The following is a 26,221-nucleotide window of genomic DNA, read 5'->3' as shown; positions in this document are numbered from 1 at the left end:
TTCGTTGATTTCTTCACAGTGAGTTTACATTTTGTGCACAGGGTCTGTTGCGTTGATATCTTTGGCAGCATTGTTATGTAAAACTGGAAACCTGCTTATCCAGTTGGGATGAGACTTTGTATTAACATTATTTACCATACGTTATTAAGAATAATATATTTACTGTGGATATATGGGGGTATCTATATAGCCATACATTAGTCTGTCTGAATGCCACACCTTCATGTTTACATGCATATCGAGAACACACAGAGTCAATCCACATACTGTAAATCAGTCATTTGAATTTAATTTCCCATGCTACCACTGTCTTTTATTTTTTCTGTCATCTCTTTTATTTTCTTTATTAAATCTGTGCATACCATTGATATGTCATGTTTACCAACTGTTTTATCATACTGATCGCTCTAATTAGGAATATACAGCTGTGACAGGGGTGACAGGGGTATTACAGAATGGACAATATCAGAATAGTGGACTCTGACTGTGATGGGATGTCAGAACTTCATTGGCTTGGTTTCCATGCAATTTAGAAAATCCATGTGACATAGCACACACATGTCACACATATTCCTCAGGGTATAGGGAGTGTGTGGCCAAAACATGGCACGGCTTCACATGCTAAACACAAAATGACAAAAAATTGAGGGTTGTTTTTGCATGGAACATGTCCAAAAGCTGTAGCTTATGTTCCCAGACATCAGCAGTGAAGTGACGTAATCTCACTCAACTTTCTACTAAGACTCATGGCTGTACCTAGCAATTCTTTATTAGCAACTGAGTAGACTCTATAGTAATGTGATACAGCTGTCTGAAATGTCTTTGTATCAGATAGTTTGAATGTTTGTTCTGATACACCTTCAAGTATTTCACTTCAAATACAAAAAGGGATGATATACATTTTTATTTGCGGCAAAGCAACGTGTAAAAGAGCCAAAATACATAAGTATTAGTATGATTTTAACTGAGGCCTGTGCCTCGGGTGCCTCATAGCTGTCTACAGCCTTAATATAATATCCACGGTTGAACTGGAAAAGGAATCAATTTAAAGATGAAAGTATTTAGGAATGCATTGGGACTGAACTGTTCCTGCAGTCACATGGTCATCAATGTATTTATTGTGTTCATTCTTATAACTGTGCCCAAATAAGGCTTTTAAAAGTGACTTTTGCCTTGCAGTTTTTATTTTAATTAGTTAAGATTAGTTAAATTGGGATTGCTTATTGTAATTTTTACAATTTTTACAGGTTTTAAAATATATTTTCTTCTATGTTTACTTCATTGTGTTATTTAATGTGAGATATGCATAAATCTCAAATACAACACATAGGTGAATAATTGCTTGCTTGTTCTTTAAAATAACTTCATGTGTTCAAACTTCAATAGCATAGAGAAGATCATGTGACCTACAGCACTGGTATTGGGACTCACCTGGGTTATTGCATTGTTCAAATTTTTTGAAAATGGATTTGAAATAAACATTCTAAGAATTCTAGCACAGTTTAAAAACAAAAACTATTCCAGCACAATAAAATAGAATTCTAGCATAATGAAAGATCATGCTAGCGCAATAAAAGAAAATTCTAGCACAATAAAAGAAAATTCTTGCATAATAAAATATAATTCAGTTTTTTAAGTGCCTCTTCCTTTAAAGGAAAAAAATAACATTAAGAAAGCAGATGACTGGAAACGTTTGAACGTCCTCTGAGTGTGGTGTGAAAAAATGTGAATCCAAAATTCTTTCACTGTCTTATCACTTCATCCCACATGGGTGACATCATGCCTTTTACAGGCTGGGTGTTACCAGATAATGAATAGACAGGAAAAAAAAACAGGAAGGTTCCTATTGGGTGGAAGTTTGCATCTGTTTTTGATTGGCTGGCAGAGTTCTGTGAGGAATCCCACCCTCGTATTAAAATGAGCATTCTGAGGTTAGTTGGAGTTTGCAAACAAGATATTGAGTGTAGGGCTGCCTAATAAAACATAAAATAATAATAATAATAATAATAATAATAATAATAATAATAATAATAATAGATTTCAAAGAGATACATCTGGAAATATCTGTTACGGATCTCAGCGCTGGAATGCAAAAGGTAAGTTTTAATTTTTTTAAGTAAAGTTTAATTGTGCATTTGTTTGTTTAATGATCAATTGTGAATTTCACAGTTAAGAAGGGTGCACATCTTTGTAGTTAAGTGAGTTGCAGATACTATCGTAACACTTTCATTTTAAAATGTATATAATACAAATATTGCGAGGGGAGTTACAGTATGTCATTATGAGAACAACAAACTAGCAACCGCTGCAAAGCATATGAACCCCTATAAAATGTCTCATATAAAAGCACAGCATAGTAAAAGCATGGTAAGCATTGTAAAGACCATAGAGGTACGGTAAATCCTACAAAAAAAACACGGCAAAATATATTACGCAGTGATAAATACACAGTATAACCATGGGAAAAACTGGACAATTACCCAAATAATTTCCAATGAAAGCAGTCGCTTTATTTGTTTAACTATCTTGGCAGCGTGCCTGTCGGAGTCAAATCTCACTGAAGACAGCAATATATACAGTATAAAAGCAGCCAACAATATCAAATAAGTTTCATTCATTCACTATAAAGCAGTACAAATATGTCTGGGCAGGCTAGTCTGCACCACATGACTTAATGATAATGTAGTACACAAGTGCTGACCGCAGCACGTTCAAGTTTTGAAGTAAGCATTGTTTATAAATAAGAATATTAAAATAATATGCGTTATAACACTTGTTACTAACACCGAGCATTTTACATGTAAAATATAAAGGTTTTGCACGTAATAACTAATAACTGTCGAGTTACGAGTAAAGCGTGGTGTAGAATTAAAACGTGAGATATGGAGAAAATCCAGGATTAACTGTCTGCCGAATTAAGCGAAGGTGTCGAGTTATCCACCAGTCGAGTTAACCAAGGTTGACTATATATATATATATATATATATATATATATATATATATATATATATATATATATATATATATATATATATATATATATATAAGGTTATAGAGTTTTTTTTGTAAAACCTTTAGAAAGCAGCTTGGTATGGGGAGTTATTAGAGGGTATGTTTAGATTCACTTTGTATCATTTTCTGTTTCATTCATCACAGCCTGTTGACTTTTTTTAAACTGAGATGTTTATAGCACCCTCTGTGGCCTCAACAGAGCTCTCAGAACCATGTCAAATGGCATCTGGTTCAGCACAGGGGGTCAAATTATCCTGCTCTCCAGCTACACTGCGCCAGTAAGAAATACCACAGAGAGCAAATATGGCATGTGGGGGCAGTGTTTCAGGGGGACAAGTTCATACTTTACCTCGGTTGTAGCAGCTGCTCTCCGAGGGTAGATGTGTTTTAAGAGCTCTGTTGAGGTCACAGGGGTGCTTTCATCTTCTGAGTTTTAAAATGTCCAGGATGGTTTGACTACAGAAAATTATACAAAATGAATCTTAACAACAACAACAAAAAACATCTGCAGGGCTCTAAATTGGCAACAAAAAAGGCAAGGCCAAAATGGCCTTCAATACATTTGTAGAGGTACCAAGGCCACTAAACCTAAGCCAAGGCTGAAGTGTAGTATGTTGTATCATTTTGTTTAGGATTCGTATAAAAAAGCTAATTATTGGATACAAAAAGAAACAACAGTTTAACCTGATTATAACTTTATTGTAAAGATTGGTCGCCAAATCCAGTTGTTGCTACCATTGTTGCCAGTTGTTGCTACCATATTCCACTGCTTAAAATACTATTGTTAAGAAACTAAAGTGATGATAAAACAGCAGCTTATTTTACTCCGCACTTGTTTGTTGCTTCACTCTGTTGAATAGGTAATCTATGCAGCTGATGACTGCAATGAACTCAGCAGAGAATATATATCCGAGGTATTTTGCAAGTGTTGTGTAGGGAATTGGCGACTGCACCTTTGCAGTATAGGAAATAGCATTCTGCAGCTTGCATGCTCATTGTTAATGGAGTCCTGGTCTGAGAGCATGTAACACAGCCAGGTCTTATGTTTTTACTGTATGTGTAACCATGTATTGTTTCAGTAAAAAAACAAGTTTAAATTTCAGTAAGTTGATTTTGTTATTTTGATATTAAATGCACCACAGTAAACAGTATCATATTGTAGATATTTCCAGACCATTCGTTTTCATTCTCACACTCTGAAAGCTAAGTTTAGTGAATGGCAGTTTTTCTACTGCAATCAGGTAAGCTACAGTACATTTAAATTTTGAATTTGCTAAATGTTTTCTTTTTTTTTTTTCAGATGTACTTTTCCTAATTACAGTCCCAAATATGGTCGGTTTGAGAAATCAACTCAGTTTTCCCAGCAGCAGCAAAACTCGCAATACAATTACTGTTTTTTGTTATGGTAACATACTAAATTACCGTGCCTGCTTTCTTTGGCTGAAGTCAAGATATTATCAGCTTATAACTAGCTGAATTAAATCATCCTCAGACTCCTGAAGGCAGCCAAGGTAACCCAATATATCTGAGATAGATGCATCTGCTAAAGAAGATGTAACAAACGATAAAAATCTGTGTTAACTCCAAACTTTATATATGCACCCTGCGATTTGAGTGGCAAAAGACAACATTGGTTTATTGGAGTACATAAAGAAAACATTTTCCAGATTGATGTCTTTTAATTTATTTATATTATAGACCTTTTACTGTTTTTCAGCCCTTCATTATAATTCATTTTCTTTGTTAAGTTTCCACTTAACTGGGGTTATCATATTCTGCTGGTGTTAATACAGCACCTCTGGACTTCCAGGCATCAGATTGTATCGTCCCTGTCGCGATTCAATTTAAAATATATGCCGGCTTTGCATATGCAGACCGATGTCATAGCACATTCAGAAATATTGACACAAGTGTCATGTATGGAACAGGTGAAATGTAACCACGTAATCATGTTACTGTTTGGATCCAAACACTTCCTAATACAGGCATGTGTGTAGTTGCTGTAGCTGAAAGGGCACTGCAGCCATAATGCCCTTGAATAGACATACATGTTGAGGGGCTGTATCAAAGACGGCTGCAGTGGGTGACGTCAGACCAGAAACAGGAACCGACTCAGAACATAGATTTGTAATGGTGAAGGCGCTGATGCGCGGTTTAATAATTAAACAGACAGAAAATAAAAGGTTTGTAACAAAAACAGCACACGGCATGTGAGGCCAAAAATAAATAGACAAACAAAACGAATAGACACTAACAAAACAGGGTGGACGAACGCCACACAAAACAAGTACGGTGCTGGTGCTTCCAATATACATACAAATATACATTTTAAACACTCGTGTTACACAGACCCGTTTATATCCCGTGTATCAATGACTATACACCAACATTAACACACAACATACAACACAAAATACACACAGCGGCGGGGCACTTTGCCACAGGGGCACTGCAGTGATTGATAAGGGATCCAATTGCTGCATGGTCGCTGTTAATTTCAAACCCAAGATCTGTTATGGTAACTTTGATCATTTATTCCTGTACTAAGTTACTTTTCAGATCAAATACTTAAAAAAATAATAATAATAATGACCTTTTATAGAGCAGTACAGTCAACATCAACCACACATTGGGAAATGCTTTAAAGGCTGTGTTGATTGCCTCTAAGAATAGTACATTACAGTGAGCACGGTCAAGTGACTCTATAGGCAATTATATGGGGCTTGAACAGTCTGGCTTGTGATCTTACTCTAATTGCTTTATTTTTCATTGTCTAATGTGGTTCTGAACTCCAGAACTGTTTAAATGAACCTTATACTTATTAAGGTATGCATTCATTTAGAGAGAACAACAGATTGTTGGTTTTCAGACAGCAAAGTTAGTCACATCCTCTGCTGCAATGTACTTGTGTTTGACCTTCATTTGTTGTGAAAATGTATTCTATGTCATATATAAAGGCTGCATCTCCCTCTTGTAAGATTATTTCAGCCATGATAGTGACTCTGTCAGACCCCTATTGATAGTGTGTTAGCCATTGTGTTCTGTATGTTCAGCGAGATACATCTTTTCTATCAGTAATAAATACCACACAACCAGATGTAGTATTTCCAACATTCTCTAGGGGCAGTGTTGCAGGGGGACAGGATGGGACCAAGATGATAAGGCTGAATCTAAACTAGAGAAACAATGAACTAGTTAAGATAACTCCTTCTCATACCTGTACCAAGTGGCTTTCTGTAACACATCCAGGCCACCCTAGTATGATGGCATGTGTAATCTAACTGTTCACCCACGTGTCTTTTCTATTGGACACCCCTATATGTTTTGGAGGGTTGGGGGGTACCTGTAAACTCCCTCCTTCTGGACCCACTAAGATAAAAGTATAGCTGCTTTCTACATTATTTCCCAATGTGCATTCACTGGTCTCTCACACCTTTCAGCTCTGGTGGTCTTGATTTCAAATGCTGCTCAGGTCTCCGCTTGTCATAAAACTGTCACAGTTTGACACAATTCAACTTCGTTACTCTGTGCTTGAGGGAGACAGAGGGTTTCAGGTCAGCATTGTAGTGCACTCATTTACAGAGCTGCCAACCCTTTCAAAAAGCTCCCCACATTAAAAGCACAGCAAAATGTACGAAAGAACAGTGAAAGTGTGGTAAAGTATAGGAAGCACTGTAAAGCTCAGTGAGGTATGGTAACGTATATTCAAAAACATGGCAAACCATGGTATACTATGATGAATGGATAGTCTAACCATGGTAATGACATGGGAACTGTTTCCATGCCAATTTACCATGGTAAACCTATACAGGTAACTGTAGCCAGTGTCAGTTCAGCTCTACTTGAACCCATATTCACAAATGAAGTTAAAACACTCCATTATACTCCACTCCACTTGTGCTTTAGAGGATTTGTGGGTGTGTCTGCTGTGAAACTGAAATGTGTGCTCTGGGAGTTCAGTAGTGGGGTTGCCACGGTAATCACTAGGTGTGACTGACATGCACGGTTGCCACGGTAATCACTAGGTGTGACTGACATGCGCACAGGTCTGTGTCTGAACTGAGCAAGGACAATGTGAGGGGCACATGGAAAAATCAAATCACCTTATCAAAAATAGCCAGGCCATCTCTTGGGCTTTATCATGAATTCACACATTGTTGCAGAGCAGGGAGATCCCAGCCAAGAGTGTGCTGCACTGGGCTGGGGATTAACAGCAGCTACTCTGCCTGTCATATTGGAGACTTGAAGCTGGCAAGCAGATCAAAATAGATTCCTGCATTTCAACACCTCCCTTTCCTCAATAATATACAATACTGATCTGTATTGGACAGGAAAACAACAAGGCTGCACACTAAAAGTTCAGATAAGGTACGCTTTTAAAATATCACAGAAATTGTATTATGCACACACATGCTGTAGGTTCATACATCATTTGCGTACTGTAATCTGACTCTCATTGTATGAGAGATTATCTTGTGCAGTTTGAATGAGATTAGCCTGATGCTGAGCTACTCAAATTGTGCTATAAGAGACAACTTATACTGTACATACAACTTCTAATAAATAGTAGCATTTAACATTGAACTCAAAACTTCTATTAAACAAAGAAGTTTTTAACTTTAGAATTGTGCCACATGTCCTGTGCACTAGATAACATCTCTACAGAAATACAATACAGAAGAGAAAAACGAAAACCGCCCATATAAATTTCTTACAAATGAATGTTTTATGTATATATATACATATATACATATACACACACACACACACACAGTATATAAAGATTCTGAAAATGTATGAAGTTCCAAGCAAGCTCAGCTCATTTTGTAGAGCATACAGAGTAGTCAGCCACCAGAGTATTAGAATTTTTTTTAGAATTGTTTATCTAGCAGACGCCTTTATCCAAGTCAACTTACAGAGTAGGGTGTGTGAACTATGCATCAGGTACAGAGTCACTTACAACTACCCAAAAGACAGCACAAGGAGGTTAAGTGATTTTGTCAGGGTCACACAAAGAGTCAGTGGCTGAGCTGGGATTTGAACTGACAACCTCCTGGTTATAAACCCTTTTCTTTGATCACACATACCCTGGTGTGGAAACAGCTTTCACCCACTTGGACTGCAAAACTAATACACTGATGCCAACCACCATGTGAAGAGAAACAGAACTGACATGTCTGTGACACTTACCAGGAGAATGTAGGGTTATTTACTTTTCAGTTCTGGTCATCGTACACGTCATACAGTACAAGAACATGGTTTATCTACAGTCTGTGGTGTAAACATCTTTTCAGTGTCATCGTTTTACATGGTTGAGATCTGTACAGTATAGACTGAGGCTTTACATATTTTGAAATGTAACTTCGTAATAGTCTCTAAGTTTACGTTAGAACAACCACCTTAATGAGAATGTCCATTCCTTACCATACTTTGCACAGAAATGACATTTCTTTCTTACAGATGGTTGGAGCCTAGCAAAATGAGAATAAAAACTCCTGAGGGTTTAAGAGAACTTGCTTTGCGCTGTTCAGTTCCAGTTTTTCTCCTTCCAAATGGGACTGATGCTTTGAAATCTGACCCAGTACCTCATTGTGTAGCAGCCATTCTGTGCAGCAGGGCTGCTTGTTATGAAGTTGCACTTCCTGCATTCTGCTGGGGACCCTCACATTCTGCTACTGTCTTTATGTTCATACTTGTTAACTTTTTTATGGAAAAGCAAAATGGCAGAAACAGAATACAGAACTGTTCACCTGGAGCATGGAGGTAGACACACTGGAAGGCACTGGCTAAAATGTTTGCCTCTTTGACATAGTCTCTTATAGTTTTAGCTTTCTGCGTTTTGAAGTTATGGATGATATTCTAATATATATCAAGTGGTGCATCACATTCTTAGGGACAAGACATGTACAGTTTGGATAACAGATGTCACAAAGGGTCCCATTCACAGCACAGTACAGCGTGCTGCTGAGTGACTGATTCCACTGAAGTGGAAGCAGCAGCTCACTGACTTTTTAAAAACTGGACCTTAAAAAAAGGAGCTGCTTGAACTGAGTAAACAATGCAGATGGTTGATGAAAGGCAATGGCTGGCAGCCCCAGTCAGTGATAGTCTGTGGGATAAATTAATGTTTCCTATTAAACTGTTAACAACCCCAACATTTACAGTGCTTTGACAAGATTATTGATATAATTCTTTCTCAGTGCCTTTAATGTAGGAGTGGGAATTCAAGATAAAAACCAATAGAGTGCTGAAGCACTAATTCTGAGTGCTGAATACTCGAATGCTTGTTGAATGACAGGCCAAGTAAAATTTGGGGGCTATTGAATTTCATGAATTGAAAAATAACAGAAACCTACTTGAAATACATATGAAGGGCAAGCAATAAAGAAAGCTAAGCAAGCCAATGGTGCAGTGATGGGGAGGGGCTGACATGTTTCCTGCTAGTAGACAGCACATGCTGCCAATCGCTGTACACTTGTTTCATTCAATCAGTTGCTGTTAAGTATTAAAGATTTTTGAATAAATGTTTATTGTACTTGATACTATGTGTGATTTTATAGGGAGGAGGAAGGTAGTTTGGTAATGTTGCAAAAATAAAAGCAAAATGAAGATAAAAGTTGAAATAATGCTGGAGAGGAGTATGTTAGTGAGAACTTTGAATAATCACAACTGAGACAATTTCCTGTTTATATTTAGTTCTCTCGTTCCTCCTTTCAAACACCCACCCGAGTGCAGAGAGCTGCGGGCTTTTATGCAGGTGACAGCAATAAATTAAACAATTAATTCATAGGGAGATGGCCACCTTCTGCACAATGTTTTTTATAGTGGATGGGGTTTCCCATCCACTCTACCAAACAAAAGCTATGGCTTCTCACTGTCATATATACAAATAAAACAATAACAAAAACACACAGCTTTCACCGTCATTTAAAAATACATTTATACAATAAATAAGTCTAAATACAAAATAATAAACTACACGGGGGTGGTGGGGTATCCCGTTCTAAAAATAACAATTGCACGTACAGGGCTCCTCCCCCTGTTACAGTGGCATACGTATTGTAAGCCCTTGTTCAATGTTGCTAGTGATAAGTTACAAACTGTAATAACTTTGCAGGGGTGACTAACCTGGATCAAAGTTTAATGTCATTTTAATCATGGTTTAATCACATTTGTTTTCAAATATATTGACACGGCATTAGATAAAACAGTACAATAAAACCCATTTTCATCATTGTCATAGATTAATAAATGCAGAACAGATTTCGTGCATGTTTACGACCAATTCAGACTCATTGGTCAATTTAATGCTAATGCCACAGAGTCCCAAATGAACTCGATTTGATCTAGATCTGCTGCTGATGGAAATAAACAAGCCTGATTTCAAGCCGCTTTCCAGTGACTCCCAGAGGCAGGTGGGAGCTGTCTTATTTAACTGTCAAGGCATGGCAATTGGGTAGGACATGTTATTGATATGTTTTGTATTCCAGTATTTGCATTGTCCCTGATGTACAATAGACCTTTAAACACCATAGTAGATGGCTGGCACTTTTATCAGTCGCTGTCAGCACTGCAGTGTGTTTATACATCCTGGTTTATTTTCAGGCACAATAGCTGTGAGCTACAGGATTCATGGGGGATTTCTGTGGGGTTTTTTGTTCTTTAAAACATGACTAGTTTTTATTTTTTCCTGCTGGGGATGTAAATCCCCGGCAACATGTTTTTTTTTTTGTGGGAGGCCTTGTATATGTCCGTCAGTGAGATTGTATATGTCCGTCAGTGAGATATATATATCCTATATAGATATATATATATATATATATATATATATATATATATATATATATATATATATATATATATAAATTGCTATCTGCTTTCCATAAATGGTCGTCTTCGGTAGCTGTTCATTCAACTAATAATTACATATAAAATAGTTTAAAAATAAACACCTACCTATTGTTTTAAATAGACTGAATATCCCAAACTATTACATAGTAGGCCTATATTTAAATCAGAAAGTATTTATTGAAACAACTTTGTGCTCTATAGCAGTTCCTTGTCAAAATATTTTTTGTTTTATCCTTAAGTTCTACAAGAATGCAACCATATCTTACATTATGCATTTGATATGCCATCAGTACAGTTAACCAGGTTGTGTATCATCGGTGCAAATTAAGTGGTACGAAATGATCCTCTTTTGTCTTCAGTTGTTGACTGAGATTTCGGTAACTAACAAATCATACACACCTATAAAGACAGTGATTAAAAAATAAATAAAAAATAAAGTAACGTGTGCCACTTTATCATTGAATCCTGCATTGTATGACCTTATAAATTGTACGGTTACAGCCACAAACCTAGCTGTTTTAAAAATGAAAGCTAATTCCATCACGGTACCGCTACATTTAAAAGATTTGTGCAACATGTTATACTAACTGGTTTGTTCATAAATATGTATGCTCACACCCTGCCTTTTCACTGCATTTTTAAGCGCTGTACAATTTTGAAGAAATTAACTAAGTAGTAATAACAGAATAAGGATTATCAACCAAGAATAATTGCAAACCTATGAATCAAGCAAAGTGCGATGCTATAAACAGTGCTGTTGCAAACTCAATAGCTACTGACTGCAGACTCTAACATAGTAGCTTTGTTTTATTTCAATAATCACGTATATTTTAAACAAGACTATTTACAGTTGTGGAGGATATAACCGTTACATAGTGAATCAGCTGGTAATTGACCAGTATGTGGGCGTGTCCCGGCCGAGCATCTCACAATAAAAGGGTCCTGCTGACAGGCCGTGAATCAAGAACCAAGACCCCCGACGCTACCCGGAAAAGACCGCCGACGCTACCCAGACAAGACCGTTCAACTCCTCTAAAAACCGCTGACGACTGTGTGTGTAACCAGGGCCAGAGATTTAATTGTTTGGGAACGGGATTTGTTTTGTGTTAGCAGAAGTGTGCGTTAACAGGACCTCCTAGATAGTGGAGTAGCACTTGTTGTATTGACAGCAACTTTTGTAGTTTTGTTTTCACAGTGTTCTGTTCAGTGTTGCTGTATGTTCGCCTGTGCTCTGCTATCACTGGTACTGTCACAGCTACTGTGTCTCCTCTGTCTGTCACCCCCTATCACACCTGCATAACTCACATAGAAAGAGACCTCTAGCAGAGTTTTTGATCTTTATATCCATGTTCATGAAGCACTAATGGGAGGGGCTTGTAAGGTAAGTGTAATGATTTTTGGCAAGAGCAAAACAGTATATGTAGTATTAAAGCAGCAGAAATATGCACATGGCTCACTAGTTAAACTTTAAAAATACCCATTTAAAAGTTCTCTAATATGCTATAAACCTCACAGATTGTCTCAGCTAGGGCATTCCAGACTTTGTCTTATCAGATTCCCCAAACTCCCACTTAACATACTGACTAGTAATGCAAAATCAAAACTCAATGTGATTCATGAATGGGGTTTGGTTGGGACATGTCGTGGTGTAACTCACTCACGCCAAGCAGTTCAAACACTGGTTTTGTTTTGCTGACTTAATTGGATTTTTTACTGATCCCATCCAGGTACATGTCATTTCCTAAGAATGTTATTGAAGACCTGCTACCCAATGAATGTCCCTTTTCCTTGCTGATTTAAAAGATATTGTCCTTTTCATGGCCTCTGAACAGGCTCTCTTGATTTCTCCTTTTGTTTCCTGTCTTGGCAACGGTCCACAGCAGCAGACAGAAGGCCTGTGGACCACACAAGTCTATGGCAGGAAGAGGTGTGCCTTGTTTGAGATGTAAAGGGATCTGCACTGGATTCCAGCCACATTCTTGGAGGTAATGTATCCTCCCTGAAAGTGATTCTTATTTTTTTTAATGCTTTTCTCATTTAGTCAAACTGAAGCCAGCGGTCCTACTGCAGCCCAGACAGTTCTAACCTTTTCATGGATAAAACTGATGCATAGTGCACAGTTATGAAGTTACATGAAGAGCAACCTGCAATGGAGAGCTCAACTTGTGTATTCTTCTTGTTCTTTAGGGTCCTCCTTCAAAATACCGTGTCCATCAGTCTGCCGTCTGTATGTCCTTCTGTATGTCCATCACTGCCTCGATCTTTAGCACACTTTTCTCATGCACTCCTGCAAGTGTTTCAGATTGCATTTCTCTATAATCTGATTTCATACGAATATTTTTTAACATTTCTGATGCTGTGTTATTATTAAGACATTATGAGAACGTGCACTGATTTACATTCACTTGATTTCATTTTCTGTTTCCGTCATCACATCCTGGTGACTTTTTTTTTTAAAAGTCAGAATTTGTAGCACCCTCTGTTGCCTCAATAGTGCTGTCTGAATCATGCCTGACACCTCACATGTACAGTGCCGTGAAAAAGTATTTGCACCTCTGTCTGATTTTCTACAATTTTTGTACATTTCACATTTAATTTGGTCAGATCTTTTTCTGGGTTGTAGTAGTATATAGAGGGAGTCTGAGAGAAAAAAATGGCACCAAAGTTTGGTTCTTCTTTCATTTGTTTGGTGTGCAAGGTAATCAAACATGCAATCTGAAAAAGTTATTGCCCCCCCTAGTTAACTCAACCCAATTAAAGGGATAATTAGGGTCAGCTGTTTGAATACTTTGGTTAACAATCAGGCCTGTAAAATGTAGCCTAAGATGAAATGGTAAGATAAGCTGTTAATGAACATCCATACTCACAGGCGATGCTTTCGAAGGACTATAACAACACGGATGGCAGCAGATACAGTGGAGTACAACTTTCTTGCTCAGAAATGTGCCATGAATGAATTTTACTTCCTATTTCCTGTTTACAAATGCTTCAAAACCAGTTAACAGAAATTACCAGCAGGGGTTGCAAAATGTAGAAATGTAAGAACAGCTGCCTGGAAGGCAGAATAGGCTGTCCTGCCAAAATCTCTCCAAGAGCAAGGCGTAAAATTGTCCATTAAGTCACAAAAAACCGTAGAACAACATCCAGGGATCTGCAGGCCTCTCTCTTCTCTGCTAAGGTCAGTGTTCATGACTCCACCATCAGAAGGATACTGCACAAAATGAGATTCATGGCAGAGTAGCAATGCGGTAACCACTGCTCACTAAGAAGAACATAAATGCTCGTCTCAAGTTTGCCAAAAAGCACCTGGATGATCCTCAAGAGTTCTGGAACAATGTTCTATGGACAGATGAGTCAAAAGTGGAACTTTCTGGCCAACATGGGCCCCGTTATGTCTGGCGAAAACCAAACACTGCATTCCACAGCAAGAACCTCATACCAACTGTCAAGCATGGTGGTGGTAGTGTCATAATTTGGGGATGCTTTGCTGCATCAGGACCTGGATGACTTCCCATCATTGAAGGAACCATGAATTCTGCTCTGAGAATTCCACAGGAGAATGTCAGGCCATCCGTCCGTGAGCTGAAGCGCAGCTGGGTCATGACAATGATCCGAAACACACAAGCAAGTCTACATCCGAATGGTTGAAGAACAATAAATTGTTGGAATGGCCTAGTCCAAGTCCAGACCTAAACCCCATTGAGATGTAGTGGCAGGACTTGAAACCAGTAGTTTATGCTCAAACCCACAAATATCACTGAGTTGAAGCAGTTCTGCATGAAGGAGTGGGCCAAAATTCCACCAGGGCACTGTGAGAGACTGATCAATAACTACAGAAAACGTTTGGTTGCAGTTATTGCTGCTAAAGGTGGTGTAACCAGTTATTGAGTCTAAGGGGGTGATTACTTTTTCACACGGGGCATTGGGTGTTGCATATCTTTCTTTAATAAATAAATGAAATAAGAATCAAACTTTTGTGATCTTTAACTCAGGGTCCCTTTTATCTAATATTAGATTTTGGTTGAAGATCTGATAACATTCAGTGTCAATAATATGCAAAAATACAGAAAATCAGACAGGGGGCAAATACACTTTCACAGCACTGTATAACAGAGTGCCCCATGCAACACTGCCCCCAGCTGATGTAAGGAATACCAGGTTGCAGAGGTATTTCTTAATACTGTATTTCTTACATCCACTAGGGGCAGTGTTGCAGGGGCCAGTTTAATGTTCACCCAGATGTTCCATTCATTTACAAGTTAGACATGATTCTGAGAGCTCTAGTAATTAGACACGATGAGTGAAACAGAATATTATTAAAACAATGAATACCAGAAGAATATATCTTTGATAGTTCACACCAATACCAAGTTGCTGTTTAATTTCCTTCCCTGCTATTATCACTAGTAAAATTACCACATATGCTATTTTTATTGTGTTGATTTATTTGGTTCTTTGTATTTTATACTTCAGTTTGGAATATGCAAATATTTCAAAGACAACTCTTTCTGGTACTTAATCATATCATGTGTTGTAATTAAATCTCTCTCCAATATGACCATCGAACTACAGCAAAGGTACCAGGATGCAGCAGTTTATCCATGGCTAATACGAGTTAATAATGGGGATTTTAAAGCTTGGGTGAGCACTGTACTTGAATTAACTTAAAAAAAAAAAGGTAAGGACCAAAAGATTATCAGCTGAAAACTAAGGGGAATGGTAATGTTAATAAAGCTATGTCACTGTGCAAGTGGTGCAGGTGAATAAAACAAGGTCCACGATGTTTAGTTCCTTCCCAAAACGATCCTTGTTTTATTATGTAAACAAATAATAAGGCAACCCTTTACCAGCAATGGTATTGGGTGCAAAACACAGCGGGTTTCAGTCCTCAAATAATAATACAAACAATCAGAGTAATTCTGTTATTTCTTTTTTGTGCACGGTGAAGTGTTCAGTGTCCTTCTGTGTTTTTATTGGGCTCTGCAGTGCAGTTGTGCTCTGGGTAATAAGGCTGGCTCAATGGGTGCAGCTCCCTGGTTCTCGCTCATCTGTGAACACGCAAATAAAACAAACAAACAACAGCGCTCCGGCTAAGTGATTACATCAGCAGTGAGGGCCGTACTCGCATAACTGCCTCCCAATTGTACTACCAGAACTCCTCCTCGTGGTCGGCCCGTCGCCATGGTAGCTCCAATCCATGTTTACCTCGTAGCTGATTGCAATGGAGCCGCTCAATGTACTTACAGCTATGCTCTTCCCCCAAGATGACCGACTTCCGGTTTCCACCTACCACTTAGCCCATCTAGGGGAAAGCTTACCACCAACCTTACAGAGTGCCCCTTCTGCTTGGGAGGAAGATTTACAGTTCAAATATGTTCTCGCTCTGTCACAAGCTAATAAAGCTTGTCCAGATTCTGTGTGATATAGCGTTCGGTCACAATTGTACATGTTGTGATCTTTACAGCTCTCCCACTTTCTAAGTGGGTGATATCCTGGAGCTTTCCAAAACATAGTACCAACCCATGCAAAAATATTTAAAATTGAACTTTAAAATGTATGACAAAGAGTTACAGTGCCTGCGTGTATACATACATAGACTTCCCTCGCAGAAGGACCCTGAACAGAGAATAATCAGGTTTGTGCAGTGGTAAAGATTCAGTGTGATGCCAGTCCGGGAATGAAGTACAAACCTTCCACCCAGCCACTCTGCATTGCCACTAAATGGACAACATTGCCACTGTCCTTGTGGGCTGTCATACTTATTAAAATATGTTGCTTGTTTTTGAAGATTATGTAGTCTGAGATTTTAACATGAGGGTGTAAGAAACCATCCAGTCTTTTAACTGACTACTTCAGGTTCCCTGCCAAAATAGACATTATCAATTCACAAATGCTGTAACAAATACCATCACATAATTCTTGTAACATTAAACTTCACCTTTTCATTACCAGGCTAAACAGATACTGTCAAAATGTCATATTGCTGTATTATAATTGTGAAGCATTTTACAACCTCCTACTGTAACATTAAGGCATTGACATGACATAACAGAAATCATGTTTGCTGTAACATGTGTTTCTTTTAAAACTTCTCATTTGAGACCTATGTAGCTAGGGAGTAAAAGGGCTAAGATTAATGGAATTATTTTGTTAGCTGCAGTTAATTTAACAAGGTAGAATAATACACAAAGTGACAAATGGGTTAGATTTATGACCTGCTATATTAAGACCTCTAATGAGTACAATTAGGTGTAATTTGGAACAGTGCGATTCAACCAGTCATTTGAATGAATGAGGATACATTCCAAAATGATCTCAGGTGCATAAGTATAAAGGTCAGTCTCGCATCCCTACCCATGTTAAAATAGCAAATGACTAAAGACCTTGATGTGTGTTGATGCCAGGTGCCATACAAAAGTCATTTGGCATGAGATCATCTCAGACTGTTAACCCTTGGAGCTGGGCTGCTATAATGCCATGGACTTTGATGCGATCCTCTCTGTCTGCACACAGGAAGGTATGCCAGGTATGCCGCTGCAGCCCGGAGGATCACGACCTATACTCAGATGCCGAGGATGATCGGAAAATTGGCCTCTTACTGACAGACTCCAAGAATTGCAGCCTGACAGCGCGGATGAAGGGCGGGGAGGGGGGACGGATTTACAAGAGGAACCGGATGATCATCACAAACCCTATCGTGTCCAGGAAAGACCCCACCTTCGATACCATAACCTACGAGTGGGCCCCCCCAGGACTGACTCAGAAACTGGTAAGAATCACAGCCTTCAGTTTCAGATGGTAAGGAGCGCATCGCAGATCTTCATTATTGCCTGCTGGGGATGATCGGTTAAGAGTTGAGAGCCACAGGTAATAGAGTGTGCGATTTATGTTCTGCCTTGTATTGAAAATACAGGGGCTAATGTAATGGGACAAATGGGATCAAAGCAGTGTCTATAGTATTCCACGGTATACAGGGCCACCTTAAAAGGAGGGAACCTTTGAAACGAGGGAACACCCTCAGTTTTTATACATTAACGGATATAGAGGAGGTCGTTGTACCTACATACAGCATTTCATGTTTGCATATAAAGTTTCTAGATAATGTCCAGTTGTCATGAGTCTTGCTTGTGTCAGCCCACTGTCTATGTGTCATACTTACATTTTTAAATATAGCTAAAGAACTGCTTATCCAATTGTGATTAACTTTTCTGTAGCACAAGTTACCTGGGGGTGTATGGAGGCACGTTGTATGTCTCTATTTAAACATGATCTTTTTCATGCCACTTATGGCTCTAAGTAGAATTTACAGCCGTGGCTGGGGTGTATGTTTCTGACATGTTGGTAGAATCATTGTATACTGCAGTAATAATAAAAGAAAGCTGCGCTGGAGTATTTCCCATTGTGCCGCGCTTCTAGTCGTGTCTGGAGGGGTTAACTGCATTCCTGTGCCGTTTAAATACTTTCGTTCTGTAAGTACAATGACCTTTGTTTGAATGCATGGCCAGCTTCTCTGGCTGTTTGTATTGTTACACCAACCGCTAATCCAGCTGGAATGGGCCTGTAGTTACTGTTTGTTTTTACCAGGCACACTGGGGACGCAGGGCAGCGTGCAGTGGGATTAGCGAGAAGCAGAGACGCTGTCTGTCCAAACTACACACCATTTTATTGCACTTTAAACCCTGCCCGAGATTTACTGCAATCCCTGTTAGCTTTCTGTAGCAGTGAAAGTTGGCTTCCCAAACTTGACTGCCACATACAGTAGGCTACTGTAATTGAGTAGATGCTTTAGCGTTTCAGAAAGCGCCTACACAATTAGCCTGTCGTCTTACTTCTCCTGAAGGCTCTGATTTTGTATTGGGGAACACGGTGCCAGTTCACTGGCAAAGTGACCATTAATTAAATCTTTAGTTTTCTCTTCCGAAGAACAAAAAAAATACTGATAATAACTGCTTGTGAATCCCCTAAAATATATTACAAACATCTCCGATTGTCTCAGCCAGTCAGATTCCCAGCAGAGTAGTCATTATGTAAGGACTAACCCACGACAGGGTGTAAGACGTATCTATCTAACATGAGGCCATATGCCGACTGCGTTCACCCACTCAGAAGGGCAGTAAGATCTGTCTTCCTGCACACCCTGTCTTCCTGAATTCTGGTATTCAGACATCTTGAAACTGCTTCTCACATGGACAATCGGATTCAGATTGGAACTGAGATATTATCATACAACATTCTTTATTGCATCCCTTAAATGGATCATACAAATCGCAAGGCATTCAAATAATTTAACCACATTTATTTATGAGCCAATAAAAATTACATTGCAGCATTTACTCCTAATAGCAAGTGAGCTGTGTGGAGCTTGTGTGGAGAGGCAAAGGGATGCAGGAAACCTTGTAGAAGAGAAACATGTGTTTTCAGTTGGGGGCGACTGTGTGTGTGCCAAGCTGAGAACTCATTTAATGAGAAGGTCGGTGTTGTTTAAAACTTGGCCTCCAATGATGTAAGTGGGGCCATTCTAAACAAGCGTGCTAGCAGCAGATTCATCCCCGCCACGGCTCTGAATACACCATCAGAGGTTACACGAAAAAGACCCCTGTGGCCTACAACCACTGTTTGCACATGTAAAAATGACACACATGTGGACGTGCTCTACCACTGGACAAACACTCCTACAGATACATGCAAAAATGTTTTACGTTATATTATGCTGACTGTGTTCTGGGTCTCATTCTAAGATGCAGTTCCTCATATAATACAAGATTTCTCTGAATCCCCTGAAAGGATGGTAAACCAGTGATATCATTATATTATCCAGTCCACACCACTTCACCTCTTAGATTAAATCCCTAAATATTTCCAGAGGAAAGCTCTGATCTCCACGAGTGATGATAGGGAGGCTAGGGAAGCATACCCTCATCCCAGGCATGTAGTCGTAAAGAATTCTGAACGAGCGCCTGCCAAACATTTTCATTCGTCATGTAATGGCTGTTAAACGTCTCTTGAAGTTTATATTAAGCCAGCCTGTTCAGCAGAATACGTGAAGTAATTTAACAGTGGAGCAGTGGAATATCAGGGAGGTTGAGGATAAGTGGGTTTTGGTGCTTTTTCCTGAGTTCAGGAGATGCTCTTCAGTTCTATATTTAAAGAACAATTATCTTAATGAATGCATTCTGGTTGTATGTATCCACTGTTTTATATCATTTTCTGTTTCAGTCATCACATCCTGTGGCCTCAAAACAACTGTTAAACATGTCTTCTCTCCAAGTACAGCAGAGTGTAACCATTAAACTGTCTTCCTGCATCCCTCTCCTGGGGTACCAGCTGCACTCGGACAGAAGACGTGCTCAAAAGCTGCATTGAGGCCACAGAGGTGCTTCAGGTTTTGTTTTGTTTTTTTGTCACCAGACTGTAATAAATGAAACAAAAGTGAACATACAAAGACATTCTGAGCGAGATGAAGAAATTGGGTGGTCTTTCAGTTATTACAATGAAAACATTCCAGTATCAGCAATTGCAGGAATACCAGATTTCAGTGATGAAATTCTTCAGTTTTTTGGTCGATTTCTTTTATTTTAGAACATAAGAAGAACATCAAGTTTACAAAAGAGAGGAGGTCATTCGGTCCATCTTGCTCGTTTGGTTGTTAGTAGCTTATTGATTCCAGAGTCTCATTAAGCCTGGGATCTTCTTGAAAGATCCCAGGGTGTCAGCTTCAACAACATTACTGGTGGATTTAAGATTCTTATTAATATTTCCCAGTCATGTAAAACAAATGGTTGTAGTAGTTTAACGTGGTCAGCACGAGTAATGTATTGTAGTTTCATTTGGATTGGTAATGAAATGATCGTGGGAAAGGCCTGGCGAAGTAACTTTTAAAGGAACACATTTCAGTAGTTTAAGCCACTATAATGATCGATCTCACAAATTGCAGTCCTCTTCATTTACGAAAATAATATATGTGCACTGCTGTATGCTTATTAAAATGCAGATAATATTTGGACTATGGTTTCTAGCTGAATACAACTTTCTATTGGTATTTTATTAGCGTATGAGGCAGTGTGCCCCTCCCCTGTGTATTTTATGTTTATATGTTGTATGTAGCATGTTAATGTTGATGTATATATATATTGGTGCACGAGATATAATGTGGGATACTTAGCACAAGTGTTGTTAAATATATAGTTGTATTTAGGCGCAGGGATTGCACAATAATTCCATGTGCAGATAAAGTATGTAATAGTATGTGAGCACGGGATTGCACAAATTAGTTCACGTGCTGGGATTCAAGTGAATGAGTAATTAGTAATTGAATCCTGGCACAATTTTATATATAGAAGCACGTTTCAGTGTGGAGAATGGTAGCTGAGAGAAAGGAGGTAATTAATATCATAGAAAGATAACAATTGCTATTTTTTGCTGGAAGCACCAGCATGGTACTTGTTTGTTCGTCCACTGCTTGGTTTCATATCGTCTGTTTGTTTATTTTGGCCACTGCGCCGTTTGTTTTGTTAAGTGTTTTTCGTTTGTTCAACTGTTTTATTTGTTAGTTTACAATAAACCCGCGCAACAGCACCATTCACCACTCACCTTTCACTTACCAGTCTGTGTTTCTGTTCTGGGTCTGACGTCACCTCACAAGCCATCCTGTGACAGGGTGCCACAGAAGTACTTGTTTGTGTGAAATGATCGCATAGCTGTTTTATTATTATTTGAACAGTGTGTATTTAAGAAACAATTATATAATGTTTAAATTAGTATTTAATAAAAAAACAGCTACTGTAGTGTAAGAGAAGCATTGGCTACTAACCAGCAGGGACTGTTCCCTTCATCGCACTCCAGTAAACCCTACTGGCCAGACACCTGGAGAACTCAGGCAGACATGCAGGGCTGGCCTTTGTCCTCCAGAGACTAGTAGCTCGCTGACAACTGCTCTTGAGTTCCATGGTGTAAAAAGTCAGTTGGCTTGGTTGTGGATTTGGAGGATGCCCACTGACCTTCAGTTCTCCTGAGCCATTGTGGAGAATTGCTGCTGTGAGGGAGAGAAATTTGACATTCTAAATTGGGGAAAAATAATTCAGCACTCTAAATTATTTAAAAAAATAAATAAATAAATACAATAAATAAATAAATAAACTTATGAGTTTAAGCTTCTTAACTAGGACCCAGTATTTCACAGAGGAGAACATTGGCACTACAGTATTGTGTGTGTAGTATTTTATTAATTCGGTTTACATCTAGTTTACTGTTGAATATCTCATTACAGGCTATTCTCTACATGGAGCTGATTCCCAAAGAAATGCGGCCTGTGGCAGGCACAGAGGGGGCATACCACAGACGCAGGCAGCTACTGAGGCAGCTACCTGTGTACGATCTGGACCCAGCCCAGTGCCTCGGCCTGTCGGAGGGAGAGGTCGGAGTCATGGAGGAGTTTGTCAAGCTGTATAAACAAGACGCGCTCGGCGTCGGAGAGGTAGCACTCCCTGGGGATGTTGGCAGTGCCAAAGATGAGGGCAAGCAGCCCCAAAAGAATGACAAGAAGACCCCACAGGAAATCTCCTCTGCACCAAACAGGACTGCCACAGACTGTAACAAGAAAAGTGAATACGTGAGTATACCTGTCATGAAATAGGTGCTTCAGTCACAGAGTATGGGCCATATTCTCAGAGTTTACTCCTGCCTTTAATTAACATTAAAAGGAGAAAATCGCCTACTAACTTTACAAAACTAGTATCAACCATCAAAGTAATTAAAGGTCTCTTAAGCTCTCTCCAGCTGTTTGTCAATTTGGTACTGATTTAATTAATTTATCTTTCAAAAAGACTGCAGTGAATTAAAGACTGCAGTGAATGCTGTGAAAGTTGCTTCACATGTCATTTTAATGTATTTTGTATATTTCTGTTATTAACCTATTGTGTTTGCAATCATTCTGAGTGGTTTTAGGTTTGTTCCATATCTGGAGAATCCTGAGTGCTTGGAATACACAACTGTCCTCATTCCATTCAAATCGCATGCCCCTTTGCACTCAGCCCAGTACTCCCTGTGGCATACACACACGCGCACACACACACACACACAGACAGACATACACATAAATATGTGTGCGTGTACTGTATGTAACATAGCCCTTACAGTTTACCACAGTCATTTTGCAGTTTGCCCATGCTTGTTCCATGGCTATCCTGTGCAGTTATCATAATTGACCATGACTTGGAGCATATTCCCTTATTGAAATACTAATGTACGTTTAAGGTGGTCTGAGTACAGGAGTTGTTCCTCAGTTCTAGTTGCCAGAGATAAGAGTGTCTATATGTCTGTCTCTCTCTCTCTCTCTCTCTCTCTCTCTCTCTCTCTCTCTCTCTCTCTCTCTCTCTCACTGTAAATACATTTTGGTTGATCTAGGCTGTGTATTATACAGTGCCTATAGAAAGTCTACACCCATGTGAACATTTTGTTGTGTCAGTGCCTCAGAGTTTCATGCATATAAATGAGTTTTTTTCCCACTTATCTACACAGCATACTCCACACTGTTAAGGGGAAAAAACATTGTATTGAGAAAAAAAAAAAACATATTAAAAATACAAAATTGAAAGATCATAATTGGTTAAGTCATGAGGTATCCATGCCAGATTTGTGCTACAGCTTCACAGTGGCGAGAAAGACGTTATTTGCATGGAATACCCGGTTACTTATCAAACTGAGCAATTTACAGCTTGGTAACGTGGAGAACTACTGGGCCAGTGTTAATAAACAATTTTAAACAATGCAGGGCACAGCAGAAGACATGATACCATCGTACCTGGACACATTTAAAAGGTATGGCAGGAACTGCCGAGATGAATTTCTAAACGTTCAACATCGGATCACACAGCTGCGCAGGGGGTGGGTCCAGTGGCAGCAGGCAGGCAGACCGAAGAATGGACAGCGGAAGCAATGGCAACAAAACATCTTTTCCCCAAAGTCTCTTTTAAAAGGGACCCAAAACTTTTGTGAAAAGCTGAAAGTTTAAGAGGTATTTTTAAGAAACTATTTATTTTCAAAATGGGATAAGGCAGTGGTCCTCAAAGTCGTGCCCGCGAAGCCAGGCCATCGTGCCCACGGCAGCTGTTCTTAAATTATGGGTTGTGAACACATTTCTGGCGGGTCGTAGTGTGGGAAAATAAAGCTTTAAACACGTTTTCCAATAAAAGCGCCACAGCAGTCTGACAGTGCTGCTCGCTTATGCTGTACGCAACGTTTTTTTTTTTTTTTTTTTTTTATGAATTTGCGATACGATCAACCAGTTGAACACCTGCATTGTCTCTGCGGTAGCCCAATCATAAGTTAACTGGGTGGGACATAAACTGTGTCTGTTTCAGTGCAGGTACCGACTGTAAGTTTAACCAATAGGAGATTCAAATATCTACCAAGTTTTACTCAGCTGTCCAATCATTCTGCATGGAAATTGAAGGTGAGTGAGTAGCCAATGGGAAAGTGACAGATCTGACAGCTGTCCAATCATTCTTGAGCTGAGGCAGGGTGTTAATATGCCAGGTAAACGCTGAATAAATAAATTCCAATATGTCTGCCATCTGCCGTTTTTGTTTATAAATTCTTGGTGTATGGATATCTGTCAGTGATTTGCCGCGTTTTTGAAAAAAGTACCGGCCCATGGTGATATGCTGTTATGCTGTAATGTCAACACCCCCATGTGACCTATTTCAGTCATCAATCAGAAACCCAGACAGAGCATGCAACCTGGTTTGAAAAATACATTGTACAAAAGCTCCTAAAACATAAAAACAGTATTATTCCCAGGTTCATTTTGAAACTCTAAAGAAGCGCAGACTATATACAGTGAGTTTTCTTCAATTTGCACTATTTATTTACATGTTGCTTGCCAGGAATACAAGCTTGTCAACCTGCTCTGTATCCTAGGCGGCGTGCTTTTTGTTTACATCAAATGTATGACTTGTACCTGTTTCGCCCTTCCTTTCAGTATACAGGTCTCAAATATGCAGTTTTGAATGAAGCACATGTTCTATCAAACCTTATTTACTGTGTTTAACCTTGGCTCTCCTTCACAGACCTGTGATCGCTGCAAGCAGGTGGCTCCGCTGGCCAGCCCGGTGGTGTTTGCTGAGAGAGGGGGCTACGCCCGGCTCTGGCACCCTACCTGCTTCATGTGCTGCAGGTGCAGCGAGGCCCTGGTGGATCTCATCTACTTCTGGAAGGATGAGTCTCTGATGTGCGGCCGCCATTACTGTGAGGCTGTGAGACCTCGCTGTGTTGGCTGTGATGAGGTGAGAATGAGGGGTTTAAACAGGGACAGGTAATCGAACAGTGTCTCACACTGACAGGGACAGGCAATCAAACAGCATCTCGCACTGACAGGGATAGGCAATCGAACAGTATCTCACACTGACAGGGACAGGTAATCTGAACAGCATCTTACAGGGACAGGCAATGTGAACAGCATCTCACACTGACAGGGAAAGGCAATCAAACAGAATCTCACACTGACAGGGAAAGGCAACACTGTAACAAAAAAAGAAAATGTTTTTGTTCCTGGGTAGTAAGTGTTATTTCATAATTGCTTATGCCTCAAAAGTATAGAAAATGGCTATTATTCCCCACAAACTTTGCTTTTGTGACCAGGACAGTGATATTTCAAAATATCACTATTTCCAATGGGAAAATGGGCAAATGTGTGTCTTTTCGTTCACATAAAGTCAGAAAAAAACAACATATGAATCCAAATTAACATGTATTTATACTAAAGTAATACAAAGATGACTACAAAAGATTTAGAAGTGAGTAGTTTTTCGAGATTTACAATTATACTGTAAATACAGTATAATTGTAAATCTCGAAAAACTACTCACTTCTAAATGAAAATAAATAGACACACTAAATTATATATATATAGATATATATTTTTATACAGGAAGAGACTTTTCAAGCACCCTGTTACACTGCTTTCACTGTGCTTTCATTGTGCTTTCCACTGCATTGCCTTGGTTTAACACATAATTTTTTGGGGTGGGGGGGGGTTATTTCAGATCATTTTCTCTGAGGATTATCACCAAATGGAGGGCCTCGCCTGGCACAGGAATCACTTCAGCTGTGTGGAGTGTGAGCAGCCACTGACGGGCAAGTCCTTCATCCTGGACCAGGCCATGCTCCTGTGCACTTCCTGCAGCAAAAGCAACAAGCAAGCCTGAAGGGCTACACTCCTCCCTTCAGCACAACTGCCCGGCCGACAGGCTGACACACATGCACGGTAGCTTTATTGAAACCGGCATTAACATCATGTAATCAAAGAAACTGCAAAATTATATCTCAAATGTCTACCAGAAGCCATAATAGTATTGAAGTA

At 39.2% G+C, this 26,221-nt stretch overlaps 1 protein-coding gene across 2 annotated transcripts; it reads left to right on the top strand.

Moving 5' to 3' along the window:
• Positions 1 to 1,945: 1,945 nt before the first annotated feature.
• On the top strand, positions 1,946 to 26,221 carry LOC121329327 (LIM and cysteine-rich domains protein 1-like). Of its 2 annotated transcripts, XM_041274883.1 has the most exons (7): positions 1,946 to 2,096; positions 4,313 to 4,523; positions 12,744 to 12,848; positions 17,377 to 17,632; positions 22,130 to 22,471; positions 24,930 to 25,145; positions 25,905 to 26,221. In XM_041274883.1, the coding sequence occupies exons 3-7, from the start codon at positions 12,778 to 12,780 to the stop codon at positions 26,064 to 26,066; spliced, it is 1,047 nt and encodes a 348-aa protein (XP_041130817.1). In that variant the 5' UTR covers positions 1,946 to 2,096; positions 4,313 to 4,523; positions 12,744 to 12,777; the 3' UTR covers positions 26,067 to 26,221. The 2 variants fall into 2 exon arrangements, with proteins under 2 accessions (XP_041130817.1, XP_041130816.1); XM_041274882.1 differs by lacking the exon at positions 4,313 to 4,523.

This window comes from Polyodon spathula, chromosome 16 (assembly GCF_017654505.1).
Source record: "Polyodon spathula isolate WHYD16114869_AA chromosome 16, ASM1765450v1, whole genome shotgun sequence".
NCBI classification, from domain to species: Eukaryota; Metazoa; Chordata; class Actinopteri; order Acipenseriformes; family Polyodontidae; genus Polyodon; species Polyodon spathula.
Note: the sequence above shows the minus strand (reverse complement) of the source record. Positions and strands in the feature narration are given on the sequence as shown.